Source organism: Diospyros lotus, chromosome 3, assembly GCF_014633365.1.
Source record: "Diospyros lotus cultivar Yz01 chromosome 3, ASM1463336v1, whole genome shotgun sequence".
Lineage (NCBI taxonomy): Eukaryota > Viridiplantae > Streptophyta > Magnoliopsida > Ericales > Ebenaceae > Diospyros > Diospyros lotus.
The window spans coordinates 14157906-14180306 of NC_068340.1; the positions used below are offsets into that span (position 1 = coordinate 14157906).

At 36.7% G+C, this 22401-nt stretch overlaps 1 protein-coding gene across 5 annotated transcripts in view; it reads left to right on the top strand.

Annotated features, from left to right (window-relative positions):
* Positions 1–22401, top strand: part of LOC127796694 (uncharacterized) — a 111699-nt gene that overhangs the window by 47183 nt on the left and 42115 nt on the right. For all 5 annotated transcript variants that reach the window (XR_008022050.1, XR_008022051.1, XM_052328985.1 and 2 more), the window contains 2 exons: positions 55–291; positions 514–578. Coding sequence is in view for 3 of the 5 variants with exons in the window: in XM_052328985.1 (XP_052184945.1) it covers positions 55–291; positions 514–578 (302 nt within the window). In the remaining 2 variants the exon portion in view is untranslated. The remainder of the gene's footprint in view (positions 1–54; positions 292–513; positions 579–22401) is intronic.

Genomic DNA, 22401 nt, shown 5'->3' on the forward strand with positions numbered 1-22401 from the left:
CTTATCAAAATCATTTTGGCTGAACAAATTTTCTAACATATGCTTCCAAAACAGCAAGTCATCTTCCTTACAACAGGAATGGATTCAAATTCTTCACAAATGCTGGAGGGCTTGGGAAAGCAGATATTAAGGACATTTTGGAGCGGGCTGCAAATATATACAGTAACTTTACAGTTGAACATTTGCAAGATGCAGAACGAAAGGCTTCTTCATATATAAAACAAGTTGATTACATGTCTGTTTATACATCTGATCTTGTAGCAGCTGTACGCAAAGCTGCAGGAAATATAGGTAATATTCCCCCAAACAAGTTGCAGTTCTAAAAGTTAATCCAGTTGCTGAAGAGCACTACGAGAATCAGTGTCTTTCTTCTACCACATGAAGCACAGTTTGATTGGAACATTTCTAAATGGGACTCTTGATATCACTGCTCTTTCCCTTGTTTCTTTTAGTACTCATTTGGTTTAACTGAAAAAGATCTGCACACTCACTGTCTTATGTAATTTCTCTCAGAGAGGCCTCTGGAGGGGTTTCATATAGTTGTTGATGCTGGGAATGGAGCAGGAGGATTTTTTGCTGTAAGATTCAATTATATTACTCTTAATTTGAATCTGTTTCGACTATTGCAGGCAGAAATGGTGTCTTTGTCGTATCAATAAGGCTACTTCAACTTAGAGAAATTTGGAACATCTAGTCACCATCATCAGTCCTAATCTTTTGTCCTTTTCATGATAATGTTTGACTTCACATGCCTTTTATTCCATTTCATGGTTCAACTATTGCAGGCAGAAATGGTGTCTTTGTCGTATCAATAAGGCTACTTTAACTTAGAGAAATTTGGAACATCTAGTCACTATCATCAGTCCTAATCTTTTTTCCTTTTCATGTTAATGTTTGACTTCACATGCCTTTTATTCCATTTCATGGTTCAATTAAATTTATTTTCCTTTAGACCACTGAATATTATCCCCCCCCCCCCCCCCCCCCCTCTCTCTCTCTGAGGTTACCTGCTCTCCTATTCTTCTCAAAAGCTCTAAGGTTGGTTGTTGTCATCACGTGCAAGGGGATTTATTGAGTGTCTAGTTAAAGATATTTGGAATTGTGTGGGTATGTAGATAGTGGGACTAAGATTTGATAGGTGGTGGTTGTTTGCAACATGTAGAAAAAATCATTGCTTATGGTGGAGTTCTTTGACAGCATTTCAGATATCCTGCTTCAAGCATGAAGCTCTCCAATCTATTCTTTCTGAAGCACATGAGATCCTTAATATTTGTTGAGGAAACTACTAAGCTGCTTTAAGTGCATATGTCAACATTGGATTAGATATTTAAAACTGTACTTTTTTCTTCGGGGTGGAAAATGCACCTGCTTAAATTAGATTTTGGAACCAGATTGGACAATATTACAGTTGCTTATTCTATGTTTGTGCTGTGCATTAGAGAAAAATTACTACCTGGGGAGATGAAAGACAAGTTCATTGGCCTCCATGTATTCGTCTTCTGGAAGTTTCATCGAAGGTTAATTTTCTGAAGAAGTACAAAACTTGAATCACAATCCAGGAACCATTTTGATGATTCTGGAGTCATTAGTTTGATACTTAATTACACTTAGTGATGTTGGAGCTCTCTCTCTTTCTCTCTCACCAGCATGCGAGCACACACAGAGGAAGTCAGCAAGGGAGGGAGAGGTTTAAATGACCTTGAATTAGCTTAGGGGCTAGCTTGGAACTCTCTGGCTTCCTGGGAAGTTACCTCTGTACTTAATCCTTTAGACTGGAGTGAACCCTTGGGATGATACTTGAGCCATTGAAAGATAAATGATTCGTAACAGCATTAAGAATGTGAAATTTATATACAACAATATCCAAGCCTTAATCCCATTACGTGGAATCAGATTCTTGGATACTAGCTTGTCAATCCTCTCTATTCATGAAAATATCCTCTGTAAAGCTATTATACGCCTTGTCTTTCCTAAGAGCTTTTAGCCAAGTTTTCATTTCTATAATGTCTTCCATTTTGTTTGCTTCCCAGTTTCCTCACAAGTGTGTATTTTTGTCTGTCTTTCATGTCCAAACTATCTAAAGAATGTGAGATTTGAATAAAATAACACAAATCAATTAACAAATAATTTTTATAACAATATCCAAGCCTTAATCCCACTACTCGGACTCAGATGCATGGATACTAGATTGTCAATCTTTTCTATTCATGAACATATCCCTTTAAGCTAAATAATTTTGGCCCATTAATCGATGCCCATTTTATACAGAAATAGTTGAAACTAAAAAGGAAAAATAAATTAACACAAATCAATTAGCATAAACCAACCACTCAATCATACAAAATTACAAATTAGAATCCATAATTTGAGCAATCATAATCCCTCAAAACTAGTACTGCCAATATACATCTGTTGGGATTCTCCCTTAAGCTGAGGCGAAGATGTCTCGCACTCTCAGCTTGTTTAAGATTGTATGAATATTAGTCAGTTTTTCTTGTCTTCAAATATGTAATATAAATGATTTTTTTATTCAGCTTCTCCTTGATGTATCTCTTTTAATTTCACCGTGTTTTGTTCGATCATACTAAATTGGGCTGTGAGCAATTCTTATCTTTTTTATTGTTCGAAAACATTTTGATAGGTTCTTAATTTATTGCAATTCTCTCAATAAGATAATAACTATAATATTTCACACACTTCATGGACCATAGTGTAGATATTTGGACAGAATTAACTTCTCTTTGATTATTATTCAGATTGGTAACTACTCATATGGTGACAGTTACACAGAAAAAACTGCCACTTAGAAAATGAATAATTGTATAATTTTTTTTTCCTATATGCCTAACTACCTAACAGTCTCTATTTCTAGCTAGGCTGTAAATATTGGGAAAACCTAGCTTGGATCTTCACATCTTCAAACTGGGTTTTCGGTAGATCCTTATCTACATTCAATTTTTTTTTATGAAGTGCTTGTCTATTTAGGTAACTTTGAATATGTTGAGTTGCTGCCAATATCTAGTTTAGACGACTAAGATATTGGGTAACTTAGAGTTCTCCTTGACAATGCCTCTACTTTGTCTTAAGTGTTGGAACACATCTTCCTTGTGACATCCTAGATTTCTTATGCCGTTTTGTGGAGGATGAAATTTACTCTGACGTGATGTGTCTTTAGGGTTGGAATATCTCCTTTGTGGCATTCTCTTGTGCCATCTTGAGGAGGATGAAATTTCCTATCAAGTGCCTTTTATGAGATGCGAGCACTATTCTCTTGTACAGTGGTAGCTTCTGATGGGTTCAGCTATAACCACACTATGCTTTTTCATGAGATCAAGCAATAACCTTTACAATGTTTTTTACACTTGGGCTGAAGCAATAGCCCTTACAATGTTTTTTTACGCATGAGTTGAAGCAATAATCCTTACAATGTTTTTATTTTATACTTGGGCTGAAGCAATAACCCTTACAACTAAAAGACGATAAAGCAACTATAAAGGCTAAAGCAGCAACCTCCAGAAAAATAAAGGCAACTTGCCATACCTGTTGTTTAACTCATATGTAGGCATATTTTTTTAAAACTCTGAGGTTTTCTTGCCTAAGTTCGTACAAATCACCTTCTTAGGATATTTGGAGAGGCGGTGACGAGGCAGTGACAATAGAGGTGATCACGAGTGCTATCATTGAATGACCACATGATGATGACCGACAAATCAGCCTTCTCTGGTGTGACTGTTTGCCTTCTCCATGAGTCCACCTGGGACCAACCTTTACCATATTTGATGTACCATATTTGATGTCAAAGTGTTGCTTTATGCTGCGTTTTCTCATCTTCTCTGATGATTGCGATGGTTGTTTGAGTTTTGTGCTGTAAACTCTCTTTTCTTCCTCATCAATCTCCATTCTGCGACCCTTCAGTTCCTTTGATGCAGTTTTGTGATTGTGGTCGATTATCCCTTCAATGGCGATGGTTGTGATTGTGGTTAAGGGAAATATCAACGGTGACGGTTGTGGTTGGGGTTGCAGCTATAGTGGACGAAGTTAAAGGAGATGAAGGAGATGTGCAGTGGCTGACGATGGCAAAGAACTTTGCCATCTTCTTGCTCTTTCTGTCTCTCTGAACTCTCCTTCTCACTGCTCTAATACCATGTAAATATTTGGACAAAATTAGCTTCTCTCTGATTATTATTCAAGACAAATTTATACATGTTGCAGAATCCGGTTAAAAGAATCTAAGTGGTTCTGATGAAGATAAAGGCATGAAAGTGATATGTTGTTGTTTGAATAAAAGTCGAAAGGAAAGGAGATGATAAGGAGTGTTTGAAACTGAAGAAGATAAGGAAAAAGAGAAGATAAAGATTGAGATAAAAGGTTCCGAAAAATAAGATATATCTGCCACTTGAGTTTTAAATTATGTATCCTATCTTATCTATCTTGTAACATATTTGAATTTAGATTGTAACCAATCCCTGTATTTTAGGATTAAAACCGTAGCATAACACATGTATAAATACTCATTCTATTGTCAGTACAAGTTGAGAATTAGATTGCTCCATTAATCTCCAATCATACCTAAGGTTTTCCTACTTAGGTTATTTAGTTTCTCATGGTATCAGAGCTCGGTTCTACCTAGCCTGAATAACTAGACACTATGGCCACCTCCAACCTTGAGAATGCAGTCCAGATAACTGTAGAATTCTCTCTCTCTTAGTTCAAATGATAGCGAATATATCCCGAGAGAGGGGGGGGGGGGGGGTGAATTGGGATATATATAAATTTTTTCTTCTTTTAACACTAATTAATGAAAAGGGAACTAGGTTTCGAAATATAAGATTTATGTTTTGAAATAAATGTTTTTGTTTTTACTTGTTTCGAAATCTTTAACTTATATTTGGAAATAACAGTTTTTGACAAAGATAATTTCCTTAAGAAAAAGTATACCAAAAATGCTTGAGATCAATGCTATATATATATGCTTAGGCTAAAAGAAAATTCGTTTTAATCTTTGATAACGATTCTTTTGAAAGTTTGAGCAATGAACAATGACAAACAAAATAATAAATTAAGTGCACATGAGATTTATAGTGGTTCAGCACCTGGTCTAGTCCACTACCTTCAAGTCTTCCCACTTGAAGGATTTTTCAATCTCAATTACTTTCACTAATGAAAACAAGGAGGGTTTTACTAAGGTTCACCCTAAAACCTTTGTATACAATGAGTTTTGAGGCTAAACTCAAACCTTACAACAACTGATAAAGTGAATGAAATTTAAATTTACAGCCCAATAAATTGATAACAATAAAAACCTTACCAAAGGCTGTACAAACCTCTTGAGGTAAAGAGAACTAGGAGTAAATGATTTTCTTGATCAAGCTTGCTTCTCCTTTAAACATTCAATGAGGGCCTAGAGCTTTGAGAGCATAATAAATATTCTTTGTATTCTTTTTCTTGTTCTTGTCTTCATCTTCATACACCTGCCTTTTATATGAAGATATAAAATTTGGCCGTTTCTAGTTGTTAGAGATAAGATTTCACGAAATTTTAAGACATGTTTTGAAACACAACTAATCAGGTTTCAAAATATCCCAATTTACACTAAGATTTCGAAACATATACCCATGTTTCGGAACTTCTGACCATTACAGCTAGTCTGCACACTGAGAGAGCATTTAATGCTATACAAAAGATTTCTCACTTACCACAATTGCAATGATTATACTTTTTAAATTTGAATTAGCTTTCACAAAAATGGAGTAAAGAGATTGAATTGCTTTTGGACACAATACAAAATTTCCACACAAAGCATATTTCAAAATTTCCTTGTACTTTCTATTAGAAATAACAAAAGTTTCAAAATGTACTATGCATGTTTCAAAATATAGATACTCAGAAACCTTTGTTTTGAACCAAAACAATATTGAAGTTTCGAAACACAACATACATACTAAGAGAACATTTGAAAACATAATCAAGTTTTGAAACATATACATAAAACATGTGAGGTTTTGAAATATAGATAACAAGTTTCGAAACATGATGCATAATCTCTTGATTTTTCAAACTTTTGAATTTTCGAACTAAAACCTTTCATGCATGTTTCGAAATCAAGAAAGATTATTTCGAAATATGAAATCAACACATTTGATTTTTAACTCTAATTTTGGTTTTTCATCAAACACATTTTCTCATTAATCAAAAAATATGTCACGACACTCCCATCCCCAACTCACCATTCCTTTATGTAGATGATATTATTATCACTAGTGATGATATTCAAGAAATTGTTGCACTTAAATAGAGATTAAGGGATGAATTTGAGGTTAAGACTTGGGGGACCGTGAAGTATTTTCTGGGAATGGAAGTCATCAGGAGCAAACAAAGTGTTTTAATCTCTGAAAGAAAATATGCTCTTGATCTCCTAAAGGATGCTGGGAAGTAAACCAACATGTACACCTCTTGAGAGAAATTGGAAATATAGGATAACTGAGAGTGATCCTCTTGTTGATAAAGGAAGATATCAAAGGTTAGTTGGAAGGCTTATTTATCTATCTCTTACTCACCCAGATATTGCTTATGCTTTGAGTATTGTGAGCCAATTCATGCACTCACCTACTCAGTAACATTTAGTTGTAGTTTATCACATTTTAAGGGTACCTAAAGGGGACACCAGGGAAGGGATTATTATTTCAAAAGAGTGATGCTAGAGGAGCTGAAGGATTTGTTGATGTTGATTGGGCAGGTTCTGTGATGGATAGCCGATCAACATCCAGTTTTTATACTAAACTATGGGGGAACCTAGTTACTTGGAGGAGTAAGAAGTAATCCATTGTGGCACATAGTAGTGTAGAAGCAAAGTTTAGGGCAATTGCTCAAGGCATCTGCGAATTAATTTGGTTGGCACAGTTGATGGAAGACCTACAAATGCCCCTAACTTCACCAACAAGACTTTATAGTGATAGCAAGTCAGCTATCAACATTGTTAATAACCCATCCAGGATGATAGGATGAAGCATGACAGGATTGATAGAAGCTTTATACAAAGGAAAATTGAATAGGGTGGAATAAAACTCACTTATCTTCTTACAACTAGTCAAGAGGCAGATGTATTTACCAAGGCCATTTCAAGACCAGGGTTTGAATCACTCATTAGTAAGCTAGGAATGAGAGACATCTATTCACTTGCTTGAGAGGGGGTGTTGGAGAATCCGGTTAGAAGAATCTAAGTGATTTTGATGAAGATAAAGGCACGAAAGTGATATGTTGTTGTTTGAATAAAAGTCGAAAGGAGAGGAGATGATAAGGAGTGTTTGAAACTGAAGAAGATAAGGAAAAAGAGAAGATAAAGATTGAGATAAAAGGTTCCATAAAAATAGGATATATCTACCACTTGAGTTTTAAATTATGTATCCTATCCTATCTATCTTGTAAGATATTTGAATTTAGATTGTAACCAATCCCTGTATTTTAGGATTGTAGCATAGCACATGTACAAATACTCATTCTACAGTCAATACAAGCTAAGAATTAGATTGCTCCTTTAATCTCCAATCATACCTAAGGTTTTCCTACTTAGGTTAATCAATTTATTCAATACTCAAATATTAACTACTTATATGGTGGCAGTTACACAGAAAAAACTGCCACTTAAAAAATGAATAACTGTATAAAAAACTGTTTTTATAGTTTGCCTAACTGCCTAATAGTTTCTATTTTTTGTACATGGTTTTCTACACATAGCTGTAAATGTAACTTCAACACCAAATCTTGTAATTCTTACCTACTTCTTACTCCTTTGTGTAACCAGATTGCCCCTGCAAAGGTGAAGTATCCTAATTGTAGATCTTCCCAGTGATGGAATCTGCTCAATGAGTGTAGAAGAGAGATAATTTTTGTTTTTTGTTTTACAATTTCTACCACTTGACTGCTACAGTTAGGATGTTGTTAGACTGTTGAAATGCTGTTGCTTTCAGTTAGTTTGTTATAATCAAGTTGCCGCAACTTGCAAGTTGTTTGTTAACAAGGATTAACTGAATATAAAAACTCAGCTAATTCTTATTTCTATTATTGAGAAAGGCATTATTTTTCAGGAACACTTCTTTCTCTTCCTCCCATGTTTTCTCTCAATCTTTCTTCTATTTTCTTTCTTCATTACTACCTTCAAGCTCTCGCTTCATGGTATTAGAGCCTTAGACTGACGTCAATGGCAGAAAATCAAGACCAATGTAGTTTTTCATCTCTGCACCGATCTTGTTCTCTCTCGTCAGCATCCCAGTCAAACTTTTTTGTGGTTGCAAAAGCCTTCAACTTCATTCCTATCAAACTAGACATCAACAATTATCTTTTCTGGAAGGCACAGATCTTAGCGACTATTAGGGCCTTTGATTTGATTTCATTCATCAACAAATCCACACCGCCGGTGAAATATGTTTCAGATCCGGTTTCTACTGATTCAAATGCACAAGTAACAAATCCTGAATACCTTACTTGGATTAGGTTAGATCAGCTTCTTCTTGGTTGGCTATTTTCTATAATCGATAAGGAAGTTCTTGCGTAGGTGATTCACTGTGAATCATCTGCTGAGATATGGTGTATTCTTAAGAATTTGTACTCTCAGCAAATTGTTGCTAAGTCTTTTCAATTAAGACAACAGTTGAGATCTGTGAAGAAGGATTCTCTCTCGGTTAATGAATATATCTTGAAGATTAAACTATAGGGCATGCTCTAGCAACTATTGGTGAACCCCTTGGTGATAAAGATTTACTGGTAGCCATTCTAAATGGTCTAGACAGTGATTATGAAATTGTTTTAAGCCTTATCACATATCAAATGGATGACATCAACCTAGAAAAGGTTCACTACCGATGAATGCAAATGTTGCATCTTACTGGTCAAAGAATGGAAGTGGACCTATTCATAATCGAGGCAATTTTATTAATAGAGGATGTGGTCCTATGAATAGAGGAGGTAGAGGTCGTGGCAAATCTAACTCTAGGAGGATTTATTGTCACTTGTGTGGAAAATCTGGACATTTTGTTGACAAGTGTTACCATAGGTTTGACAGAAATTTTCAACGATTTTCTAATTAGAATTTTGGAAGAACTGGTAGTCTATCTCAATCTGATCCAAGAGCATATATTACTGTACCTAGTGACTCTAATGAAGTGTTTATGAGTGAAATAGGTTATGTTCAAGGGGCTCACTATGGTAACTTTCCTCAAGCTTATGAAAATCAGCCTTCTTCTTCTTCTTCTTCCCATAATGGTGATCCTTCATGGTTTGTTGACTCTGGTGCAACAAATCACATAACCTCCAGCCTCAATAATCTCTCTTTGCACACTCCGTATCATGGTGTTGACAAGCTTGCAGTCGAAAATGGTAAGAAGCTATCTATTTTCAACGTTGGCCTTAGTCAACTTTGTACTCAAACTAATCCTACTTCCATTGTTTCTTTATCAAATGTTCTTCATCTTTCTCATATGAAGAAAAATCTCATTAGTGTTTCAAAGCTTATGAGAGATAACAATGTGATTGCTGAATTTCATTCAAATTCTTGTTTGGTTAAGGACAAGGGTACATGGCTGGTACTACTTTGAGGACTCCTTAAAGATAGTCTCTATTAGCTATCTCCAGCATTTGATCATGCTGCACTTGTGTCATCTTCTTCCATCAAGCTTGAAGTATTTTCTACAAATGTTTCTTCTTTGACTCCATTATCAAATTAGTGTAAAAGGTAGTCCTTATCTTGCCATGAACTGCCCTCAAATGAGAACTTAGCTCGAAATAAAGCTGTGTTAGTAGTGGCATGCATGATTAGGATATCCTTCTTTCCTTGTATTACAGTCAGCATTGAATTAAATTTGATAAAAATAGCAAAGAAGCAGCGAGAATGAAACAAGAATTGAAAGATTGAAAGAAGCCGTACTTCTTTGATTAATCTTTGATACTCCACAAGGAGTTTAAATAACAAGAGATCCTAAAAACTAGGAATTTAAATTCAAACAAAAAACAGCAACAAGGATAAAACAAATCTCCTAATTTTTAGAGTAGTAGATGAGATTCTATCTCCTCCTAGAATATAGGAAAAGTGAGCATTATCTTAATCATAGATTAAGATATTATCTTCAAATATTTCAACACTCCCCCTCAAGCTGGGGAATGAATATTTATCATTCCAAGCTTGCATATCAAATTCTCAAACCTCTTTGCTGCCAAACCTTTTGTGAATATATCAGCTACCTGTTCCTCAGATGAAACATGGGGAATATTGATTATTCCTGCATCCAATTTTTCTTTGATAAAGTGTCGATCTATTTCAATGTGCTTTGTCCTGTCATGCTGAACTGGGTTATGAGCAATACTTATAGCGGATTTGTTATCAGAAGACAACTCAATTGCTCCTCGTGTTTTTATCTTCAAGTCTTCTAGGATGATTTTTAGCCATAACAATTCACATATCCCAAGGGCCATAGCCCTAAATTCTGATTCTGTACTTGATCTAGCCACAATGCTCTGTTTCTTACTCCGCCAAGACACTAGATTATCACCTAGGAATACACAATATCCTGTGGTTGATCTTCTATCATTGATAGATCCTGCATAATCAGCATCTGTAAAGCCTTTAATATCCAATTCTTTTCCTTTTCTGAACAATAGGCAGATCTAAATCATCATAACTTGGGTTAGGAGGATTAGAGCAGTCTGAATTTGATGACTGAGAATCGTTTTCTGCAAAAGAGGGTTGTATAAATTCCTTACCTTGACTAGGATCAGATAATGGTGCTTGCTGGGAGTTCAGAGCAGGCTGTTTTCTTCTTTTGAAGACATATGGAGATCCTTTGAACCGTCCTGAAAGCTGTTGGCTGGGGCTTGAGAGCGGTTGGTTGGCTGGATGTTCACTGCTTTGCTGAGATGAGGGAGAGAGAGGAAGCCGAGATAGAGCTTGAAAGACATCTTCCCCAACCCCAATAGTCTGGTCACCATCTAAACACTCCCCCTGGCGACCAGTTTGATGTGAAGGAAAGAAAGATTGGGTTTCAACAAATGTAACATCCTTGGAGATGTAAAATTTCTTTGTAGAGGGATGATAACATTTGTATCCTTTTTGGGTAGGAGAATATCCTAGGAAAACACACTTTAAGGCCCTAGGATCAAGTTTGTCTCTATTTTGTTTGGGAATATGAACAAAAGAAACACATCCAAAGACCTTTAGTGGAAGAGGAGAATGTAGATTGAGGTCTGGAAAATAAGTAGAGAGGAGCTGGAATGGAGTTTGATTTTCTAAGGTTTTTGGGGGTACTCGATTGATTAAATAGGCTGCTGTAAGAGTAGCTTCCCCCCAAAAATTTTTAGGCACTCTATGATGATGGAGGAGACTTCGGGCAACATTTAGAAGGTGTCTCATCTTTCGTTCCGCAACTCCATTTTGTTGTGGAGTGTGGACACACGAAGTTTCATGAATTATCCCTTCTTGTTGAAAGAATTGGTGCATGTGATTATTAACATAATCCTTTGCATTATCAGTTCGAAATTTCTGAATTGTACAATTGAATTGTGTGGAGATTAGCTTACAAAAATATGGCAGAATGGTGCTCACTGCAGCCTTATCTTTTAATAAGAAAATCCAAGTCATTCGAGTACAATCATCAATGAATGAAATAAACCATCGGGCCCCCGAACAATTTGGTATTTTAGAGGGTCCCCATAGATCGGAGTGAACCAAAAAGAAAGGTTTAGATGACTTCTTATTGCTGGATGGATAGGACACTCGATGGTGCTTGGAAATAGCACATACCTCACACTGAAATTTACTAAGATCTAGGGACTGAAATAAGGAAGGAAACATGGTTTTTAGAAGAGGAAATGGAGGGTGACCAAGTCGGTAATGTTGCAGCCAAACAGGAGCAGCAGAATCAGGAGTAACCTGGGAGAATCCAGCAGCCTTCAAGGATCGGTTTTCAATCAAAGGATAGCCTCCCTTTTTCTCCAGATAGTACAGCCCATGCTGTTCCCTAGCTGCACCAATCATCTTCCCTGTCTTCAAGGCCTGAAATTCACACACATTAGGAGAAAAATTGGCACAGCAGTTTAGATCATCAGTGAGTTTGTGAATGGACACAAGATTGGTGGATAAATTGGGCACATGTAGGACCTGTTTTAGTGTAATACTTGGACTGAGGGTGACTGTCCCTTGACCCTTAATGGAAACCGAAGTTCCATTAGCAATGGTAATTCGTTTGGAAGTAACAACAGGCTCATAGGTGTCAAAGAGCAATGGATTAGGGGTCATGTGATCAGTGGCTCCTGAATCTAGGATCCAAATGTCATTCCTATCAGTTTTAAAGGCATTAAGAGATACTGCATGTACAAAATTACCTTGCTGGGCAAAAGTGCAGTTTCCATCATTGATAGTCTTAAGGAGAGCCTTAAGTTTGTTAATTTCCTCACCATCAAGTTGTGCTGTCTCAGTACCTGTGATCGATTCTGCCTTGCTGATTGTTCCTCCTTCTTCGTTCTCCTTGGATGATATGTAGGCCAGCTTCGATGCTGTCATATTTTTAAAACCACCCATCTTTTTCAACACAGCCTCCTTACCATGAAGTTTGAAGCAATAATCTCGAGTATGCCTAGGCTTGTTGCAAAAACTACACCAAAGTCCTTCACGATTCTTGTTTGCCTCTGGTTTTCCCGTCTTAAGCCGTGTTCCATCCTTCTTTGTGGCAGTCATAGCTGATCCTTCTGTCCCTCCATCACTAAGCATAACTCCCCTTCGGTTTTCTTCACTTCTTACCACAGCGAAGACCTCATTCAGGGAGGGTAGCTTCTCCCTTCCAAGGATTTGAATCCTTACTTGATCAAATTCAGCATTCAACCCAGCAAGAAATTCAACAATCCTATCTCTTTCAATAATCCGACTAAGAGTGGCTGCATCATCGCTGCATATCATCTTTATTTCCTGATATTGGTCTAGTTCTAACCAAAGGCCATTCATCTTGTTAAAATATTCGGTGACTGTTAAAGATGCTTGTCGAGTGCTATTAATCTTTGTTTTGATATCAAAGATTACCGATACATCTTGTACCTTGGAATACGTTTGCTTAATGGTGTCCCAAATAGCTTTAGCTGAATCTAGGAATATATAATTCTTACTAACCTCGGGTTGCATGGCATTCCACAGCCATGACATGATAAGAGAATCTTCAATATCCCAAATCGGAAAGGCTGGATCAGTGGTCTTTGGTGGTGAGGCAGTGAGGTGTCCTAGCTTTCCTCGCCCTTTGAGAAAGGTTCGAACGAACTGCGCCCATTGGAGATAATTTCTACCGTCCAATCTATAGGAGATATGCATTCCGGGCAACTCTCCACCGCTGGTTCCAGAGAAGTTGACCGCACCTCCATGTATACTGGTGATTGAATCCGGTTCTGATTCTCCAGTAGCAATACCAGGATTAATATCCGAGCTTGCTGACATCTTGGGTGATTAAGGGATCAAGGGAAGGCAATAAAGGCCTCGGAATGAACACAAGATGTGTGAAACGCTGACTGAAAAAAAAGTGCAATGAAGGCTTCGGCTGAGATCTAAGAGCAGAAAGAAGGCTCTGATACCATGATAAAAATAGCAAAGAAGTAGCGAGAATGAAACAAGAATTGAAAGATTGAAAGAAACCGTACTTCTTTGATTAATCTTTGATACTCCACAAGGAGTTTAAATAACAAGAGATCCTAAAAACTAGGAATTTAAATTCAAACAAAAAACAGCAACAAGGATAAAACAAATCTCCTAATTTTTAGAGTAGTAGATGAGATTCTATCTCCTCCTAGAATATAGGAAAAGTGAGCATTATCTTAATCATAGATTAAGATATTATCTTCAAATATTTCAACAAAATTCATATTCCGTGCTCTAGTTCTTTACTTTCTTTTTGTGATTCATGTAAGGTTGGAAAATTGCACCAACTTCCTTTCTCTACTTTTAAAATCACAGCAAAGAAACCATTGGAATTAGTTTATTTTGATCTATAGGGTCCATCTCCTATTGTCACTACAGAAGGTTATCGTTATTATATCATTTTTGTTGATGCTTATACAAGATACACATGGCTATATCCATTGAAACGTAAATCTGATGCCTTATCCACCTTTATAACCTTTCACAAATTTGCTGAATTGCAATATCAATCCAAGCTTAAGACTTTGCAATTTGATAATGGTAGAGAATTTTAGGCCTTTTTACCATATTTTCGTGATCATGGTATTCAACCTCGTCTAACATGCCTACAAACTCACCAACAGATTGGAGTTGCTGAAAGAAAGCATAGGCACATTGCTGAGATGGGTCTTACTTTATTAGTCCATGTTCATATGCCTTTAAAATTTTGGTTAGAAGCCTTTCAAACTACCGTCTACATTATAAATATGTTACTATCCTCTCCTCTTAACTTTGCCTCTCCATTTGAATTGCTCTATCACAAACAACTCAATTATTTGTTTTTTGAACCCTTTGGATGTGCTTGTTTTCCTTACCTTCGACCCTTTAACAAGCACAAGTTTGATTTTTACTCAACCAAATGTGTGTTTCTTGGATATAGTCATGTTCAAGCTGGTTATAAGTGCTTATATCCATCTGGTCAGATTTATGTTTCTTGGCATGTTCACTTTAATCTTGATGATTTTCCTTTCCTATTTTGTTTTCTTCTTCTTCTTGCTCCTCTTAATTTGTTCCTACTTCTAATAGTCTTTCTACTCTATTTCTTCATTCCTTTTCTTCTTCTTCCCCTCAGGTAGTATAATCCTCTATTCCTTCCTTATCTTTTTTGTCTATTATACCTTCTTCTTCTGACCCTTCTTTGTTGTCAACTTCTTCTCAACAACCTATATCTAATCCTTTACCTAAATCTACTTCTAATCTTGCTCCTCCTATTCATCTTATGATTACACAATCTAAATCCAAACATCTTTTGTCCTCTTCTCCTCATGTTTTAGTGAGCACTCTAGAGCCTACTTCAATTCATGATGCTCACTTGGATCCTCGGTGGGTTAAAGCTATGCAAGAAGAATTTTTTGCCTTACAGAATAATGATACATGGGATCTTGTTCCCTTTTCTTCTGATATGAATCTCATTGGCTATAAATGGGTGTTCTATATTAAATATAATTTTGACAGGTTAGTTCTCTAGTACAAAGCTCAATTAGTAGCCAAGGGATTTCTTCAAACTCCTGGTATTGATTATGTTGAAACTTTCAACCCAGTTGTTAAGGCACCACTATTCAAGTTCTGTTTTCTTTGGCTGTCACATTTGGTTGGGATATTCAACAAGTTGATGTGAATAATGTCTTACTTAATGGTGATTTAATTGATACAATGTTCATGTCTGAACCTAAATGCTTTGTTAGTCCTCACTTTCCTTCTCATGTTTGTACGGTCTTAAGCAAGCTCCTTGGGCATGGTATACAAAACTTAGAATTGCATTACAAGGTTGGGGATTTGTGCGAGTATTTTCTGATGCTTCTCTCTTTAGTAAGAAATCTGCTCATTATGTTTTGTTCATCCTTGTTTATGTGGATGATATTCTTGTCATTGGTTCTGATCCTAAAGTTCTTCAATCATTTATTCGAGATCTGGATATTCATTTTGCTCTAAAAACTCTAGGATTAGTGAATTATTTTTTGGATTTTGAAGCTCATAGAGACATCACTGGTATCTATCCTACTCAATCCAAATATACAATAGATTTGTTGAAAAAGTCTGCTATGCAAGAGTGTAAGCCTTGTTCTACACTAGTCAATTTGGGGGTTTCCTCGACAAATGATGGGGAGTTATTTTCTGATCCTTCTCTCTATAGAACTATCATTAGTTCTCTTCAATATCTCATATATATAGGACCTGATTGCCTTTATGGTGAACAATCTAAGTCAGTTTTTATCCTCACCAAAACAACAACACTGGTTGGCTTGCAAAAGGTTACTTTGGTACCTAAAGGGTACAATTGGATTGGATTTATTGTTCATTTCTTCTCCTAATGATGTGTCTCTTACAATCTCTATACGGATGCAGATTATGTTGGTTGTAAGGTTATGAGAAAGTCTACAAGTGGCTTATGTGTTTTTCTTGGTGAAAACTTGTAAATTTGGAGTTCGAGGAAGCAGTTTGTGGTTGCTAGATCTGTTGGAGAAGCTGACTATAGAACTATTGCACAGGGCGTCACTGAAATTTTGTGGCTAAAGTCTTTGTTTTCTAAACTAGGCTATCCATGTTCCAAAGTTCCTATTATATGGAGTGATAATCTAGCAGCAAAGAGTATAGCTGAGAATCCTGTTTTTCATTCTCATACTAAACATATTGAAATTAATGTCCATTTTGTTTGTGAGAAAGTTGAGAATGGTGAAGTTGAAATTAGATATGTTCCTACCCTTTATAAAATTGCTGATATCTTTACTAAGGGTTTAACTAGAGATAGATTTCTTTTCCTATGTCATGAGCTTGGTCTTAAGCTGTGTCCTATATCTTCTAAGCTGCTACTCCAGACAAGTTACAGCACAAGATTCTTTCTCAACTGAGTTTGCTTTGAGGGGGAATGTAGAAGAGAGAGAATTTTTGTTGTTTGTTTTACAGTTGCTACCACTTGACTGCTATGGTTAGGATGTTGTTAGATTTTTTAAATGCTGTTGCTTTCAGTTAGTTTGTTGTAATCAAGTTGCTCAACTTGCAAGTTGTTTGTTAACAAGGATTAACTGAATATAAATACTCTGCTAATTCTTATTCTATTATTGAGAAATGCTTTATTTTTCAGGAACACTCCTCTCTCTTCCTCCTGTGCTTTCTCTCAATCTTTCTTCCATTTTCTTTCTTCATTACTGCCTTGAAGCTCTCGCTTCAATGAGCATCTGTAAATGCCTCTATTTTCATGTGACGCTATCAAGAAAATACCAAATCCTTTCCCTAGTGAGGACTTCAAGGACCAAAGTGTTGTACATGCTGCCTTTATGTGTACTTCTCATGGAAAAGACATACTTACAGAATCTGCAATGCCCACTTGGGTGTGTGGGAAATAAAATAATCGACCCATTAATCGTTGATATCTTGTCACTATAAGGGGGTTTTACCTATGTTCAATCATTTTAATATTTGGTTTCGTAGAATTGTCAGCTGGCTTACATCTTAATATTTTCGTCTCCTTTAAAAGATATAGGACATACTTATGCTGGGAATTACATATACCATGTTTTGATTTTCCTACTTCAATGCCTGGAAAGTACTTTAAACTTCATAGGTCTTTTACATCAACTTTCTATGCAAGGTATTTGTTTCTCTCTCACATCATTTCCTGTTAATATTTGGTCATCAGAAGACACTATTAATGTAGCTATCCTTCTGCAAGAAAGATACTTAATAAATAGAATATTATTAGCTCGACTTCATTTATAACCAAATTTATACATAGCCTTTGAGTAACATTCAAAGCATGCCCTTTTTTATTGTTTTAGCCACTATAGTGTTTTCTTCATCTACTATTCCTTAAGATTCAGGAATATTAAGTCCTGGTGAAACTTCCATCTGTATTTTCTTGTCCAGTCCTCTATGATGAAAAGCATTTGTAGCCTCTGTTGAAGTTTGCATCTAATGACAATAAAACTCTGACATAATTCATTTTGGCAATTAGATTTAGAGCAAATGTTTCTTGATAGTCAATTTGTTGGGTTTGAGTGTATCCTTTTGCTACTAATCTAGAATTATATCTATTCATATCTCCATTAGGCTTATGTTTGATAGTAAACACTGCTGGAAATATGCTAAAATTAAGGGAGATTTGACTTTGATCCTAGAATATTCTAGGATTTATGTTTTATGTAAATATTATATAAATATAGTAAGTAAAAGATGTAAATTAGGATGCTCGGAGCCTCTCTATTGGCCGTTGAAGCTCGGAGCTGGCCACTTTTAGTCAATTGGTCGCGGCCACCCAGATCGCCCAACCATCACTGCTTTCGGGTCTACTGGTCGCTGCTTCCCAAGGTCGTCTTCTCTCCATTGTCAACCGCCAAGATCGTTTCTACCTCCTGCCAGTGCAAGTTCTCTCTGGGCGAGATCGTTTCAACCGCTAGATCATTTCGGGAAGGAGACGCCCACTTCGATTCGGTCTGTTGGGTTTGTTTCAGCCACCGATTGCTTGCGGCCTCTCTGCCTTGACCGCCTACTGCTTGCTTCAGCCACCGATTGCTTGCGATCTCTCTGCCTTGGCCACCTACTGCCTTGGCCATCTTCCAGATCTTGGTAACTCTATTGTTTCTTCTTGTTTTTTTTTTCCACTCCCAAGTGATAAGCTGTGTCGGAAGTTACTTCTGAAACTACCCTAAACCCTATTACTACCATCCAAACAAAAATTCCAGCAACCCAGCCAAACCATTCTAGCACCCATTCTGTCCAAATCACCACCATTCGTTTAAATGGTGATAATTTTCTTCTCTAGTCTCAATCTATCCGGATGTATATCCGCGGGCAAGGAAAAATTGGCTACATCATTGGAGACAAGAAAGAACCTGCAATGGATGACCCAGCACATTCCATTTGGGATGCTGAAAATTCTATAGTCATGACTTGGCTGGTCAATTCTATGGATGAAGATATTAGTTCCAATTATATGTGTTATCCTACTGCTAAGGAATTGTGGGATAATGTAAATAAGATGTACTCTGACCTGGGTAACCAATCTCAAGTTTTTGAGTTAACTCTGAAGTCGAGAGAGATTCAGCAAGGAGATGATTCTGTTACTAAGTACTTCCATTCTTTGAAGAGATTGTGGCAAGATCTTGACCTCTTCAACACTTATAAGTGGAAATCTACTGAAGATTGCAATCACCACAAGAAAATGGTTGAAGATGGTCGTATTTACAAGTTTCTGGCTGGTCTTAATATCAAGTTTGATGAGGTGCGAGGGAGGATTATTGGCTAATCTCCCCTTCCTCCTATTAGTGAAGTATTTGCTGAGGTACGAAGGGAAGAAAGCCGAAGGAGTGTCATACTTGGCAAAAAAACTGTTGGTGAGTCGATTGAAAATTCTGCGTTGTTTACTGATTCTACTGCCTTCAAGGCTGCAAATTACTAGCATAGGAGCAATGAACGACCTCGGGTCTGGTGTGACCATTGCAACAAGCCACGCCATATTCGTGAGACGACTTGGAAAATTCATGGCAAACCTGCAAATTGGAAGAGCAACAAGCAAGGTGACAAGGGCAGTAACCGTGGGGTCCCTACTGCAAATGAGGTTGACACAAGTCCCTTCAACAAAGAGTAGATTGATTAACTCTTGAAGCTGTTACAATCCAGTTCCTCATCTGGTATTCCTAGTGTTTCCTTGGCACACACAGGTAGAAAACCTAAAGCTCTTTCTTGTCTACATTCCCCTCCATGGGTTATTGACTCTGGAGCCTCCGATCATATGACTAGTTCTCCTTATTTATTTAATACCTATCATCCTTGCTCTGGCAATGAAAAAATCAGAATTGCCGATGGAAATTTTTCATCTATTGCAGGAAAAGGAATTATTAAACTAATTGAGACAATTAATCTCAATTCTGTCCTTCATGTTCCTAACTTGGCTTACAATTTTTTGTCTTTTAGTAAACTTTGTAAAGATTCTAACTGTCGTGTTATCTTTTTTGAATCCCATTGTGAATTTCAGGACCAGAACTTGGGGACGATGATTGGGCGTGCTAGGATGATTGAAGGTCTTTACTACTTTGATGAAATCTCGTCTGGTAATATAAAAGTTCAGGGCTTTAGTAGTACTAGTTCAATTCCTGTTCATGATACAATTATGCTATGGCATCTTAGACTAGGACATCCTAGTTTTGCCTATTTGAAACGTTTATTTCCTGAATTATTTAAAGGAATGAATTGTTCTTCTTTTCAATGTGAAAGTTGCATCTTAGCAAAAAATCATCGTTTTACATATTTACCAAAACCCTACTAAGCATCTAAACCTTTTTATATAATTCATAGTGATGTTTGGGGTCTATCTAAAACTTCTACTCTATCTGGAAAAAAATGGTATGTTTCCTTTATAGATGATCATACCCGTTTGTGTTGGCTTTATTTGATGCACAAAAAATTTGAAGTGGAATATTTATTCAAGAACTTTTACACTATGATTGAAAACCAATTTCAAACCAAAATTGGCATTTTACACTCTGACAATGGCACCGAGTATTTTAATGAGCACTTGGGGGATTTTTTGAAAACCAAAGGTATTCACCACCAATCTACTTGTCAACATACTCCTCAACAAAATGGCATTGTTGAACGTAAAAATAAACATTTACTCAAAGTAGCACGTGCCATCATGTTTTCTATGTATATTCCAAAATACTTATGGGGTGAAGCTATTTTAACGGCATCGTATTTGATAAATAGGATGCCTACTAAAGTATTAAAGTACCAAACACCCCTTGAGTGTCTAAAAGACTTTTTTCCCAACACTAGATTACATTCAGACCTCCCTGTCAAAGTTTTTGGATGTACTGTGTATGTTTATATCCCTGCTCAATTTCGCTCAAAACTTGATCATAGGGCTGTCAAATGTGTTTTCTTGGGCTATACCTCTCAAAAAAAGGGCTATAAGTGTTATGATCCTCTCACAAAAAAGATCTACGTGAGTATGGATGTCTCATTTGTTGAAAACAAACCCTATTTTTCCAAAAATTTCCTTCAGGGGGAGAAACATGAAGATGAAGACAATTTTTGGGATGTTTCTGTCCCTCTTCCAAACGCAATCTGTTCTACTCAGGAATCGCATGTTTTTGATAATGGTCACATAGGAGATTCTGGTTCCTTGATGCCAAGTAAAGGGGTTTCTCGGGCAGGGGGAGAATTACTACAAACTAATCATCATGATCTAAATTCTGAACTTTAGGTTTATACCAGGAAGAGATTTCATCAAATGAACAAAGACTTGAATATCAATTCTACACAAAATCAGTCTGAAAACCCGAGAAGTGGCACTGTAAGTTCAGGAAATCCTACTTCAACATTTAGTCCACCTCCTTCCACTTTACCTAATAGTTCTCAAGTTGATTCTTTAACTATTTCCAATCATTTACCTACTATTTCTGATCTTGATGTTCCTATAGCAATTAGGAAAGGTGTCAGAAGTTGCACTAAATATCCTATTACTAAATATCTTTCCTACCACAGACTATCAAAGAATCATAAGGCTTTCACATCTAGGATTTCACACTTGTTTGTGCCAAGGAATATATAGGAAGCTTTGTATGATCCAAACTGGAAATTAGCAGTTATAGAGGAGATGAATGCTCTAAGGAGAAGTGGTACTTGGGAGAGAGTTAACCTGCCCAAAGACAAAAAAGTAGTAGGGTGTAAATGGGTGTTTACAATAAAATGTAAGGCGGACGGGAGTGTTGATAGGTATAAAGTCAGACTGGTGGCTAAAGGCTTCACCCAGACTTATGGGATTGATTATCAGGAGATCTTTGCTCCTGTTGCAAAAATAAACTCTATTAGAGTTCTGTTGTCTCTTGCAGTAAATTCAAATTGGCCTCTACACCAACTTGATGTCAATAATGCGTTTCTTAATGGTGATCTTGAAGAGAAGGTCTTCATGAGCTTGCCACTGGGATTCGAAAATAGACTTGGGAGTGACAAAGTATGTAGACTGAAGAAATCCCTGTATGGTCTCAAACAGTCCCCTAGAGCATGGTTCGAACGCTTTGGAAAGGCAGTTACCAGTTATGGCTTTCTTCAAAGTCAGGCAGATCACACTATATTTTATAAACACTCAAAAAATAGTAAAGTTGTAATTTTGATTGTTTATGTTGATGAAATTATTTTAATTGGTAATGATGAGACAGAGTTAGCAGTCCTCAAGCAGAAACTTGCAAAGGAGTTCCAAATCAAGTACCTGGGGATCTTAAAATACTTCCTTGGAATGGAGTTTGCAAGATCCAAAGAAGGCATCTTTGTTAATAAGAGAAAATATGTTCTTGACCTTCTTGGAGAAACAGGTTTACTTGGTTGCAGGGTGTCAAAAACTCCCATTGAGCCTAATGTGAAACTATATGCTGCCAAAGCTGAAGAAGTAAAAGATAGGGAACAATATCAGAGACTTGTGGGCAAATTAATCTACTTGTCTCATACGTGACTTGACATTGCTTTTGCAGTAAGTATTGTGAGTCAATTCATGCATTCACCAGGGCTAGAGCATTTTGAAGCAGTCTACGGAATCCTAAGATATCTGAAAGGGACTCCTGGAAGAGGATTACTGTTCAAGAAACATAGCCACCTGCAAGTTGAAATTTACACTGATGCAGATTGGACAGGAAGTGTTAATGATAGGAGATCTACTTTAGGCTACTGTTCTTTTGTTGGGGGAAACCTAGTCACCTGACGAAGCA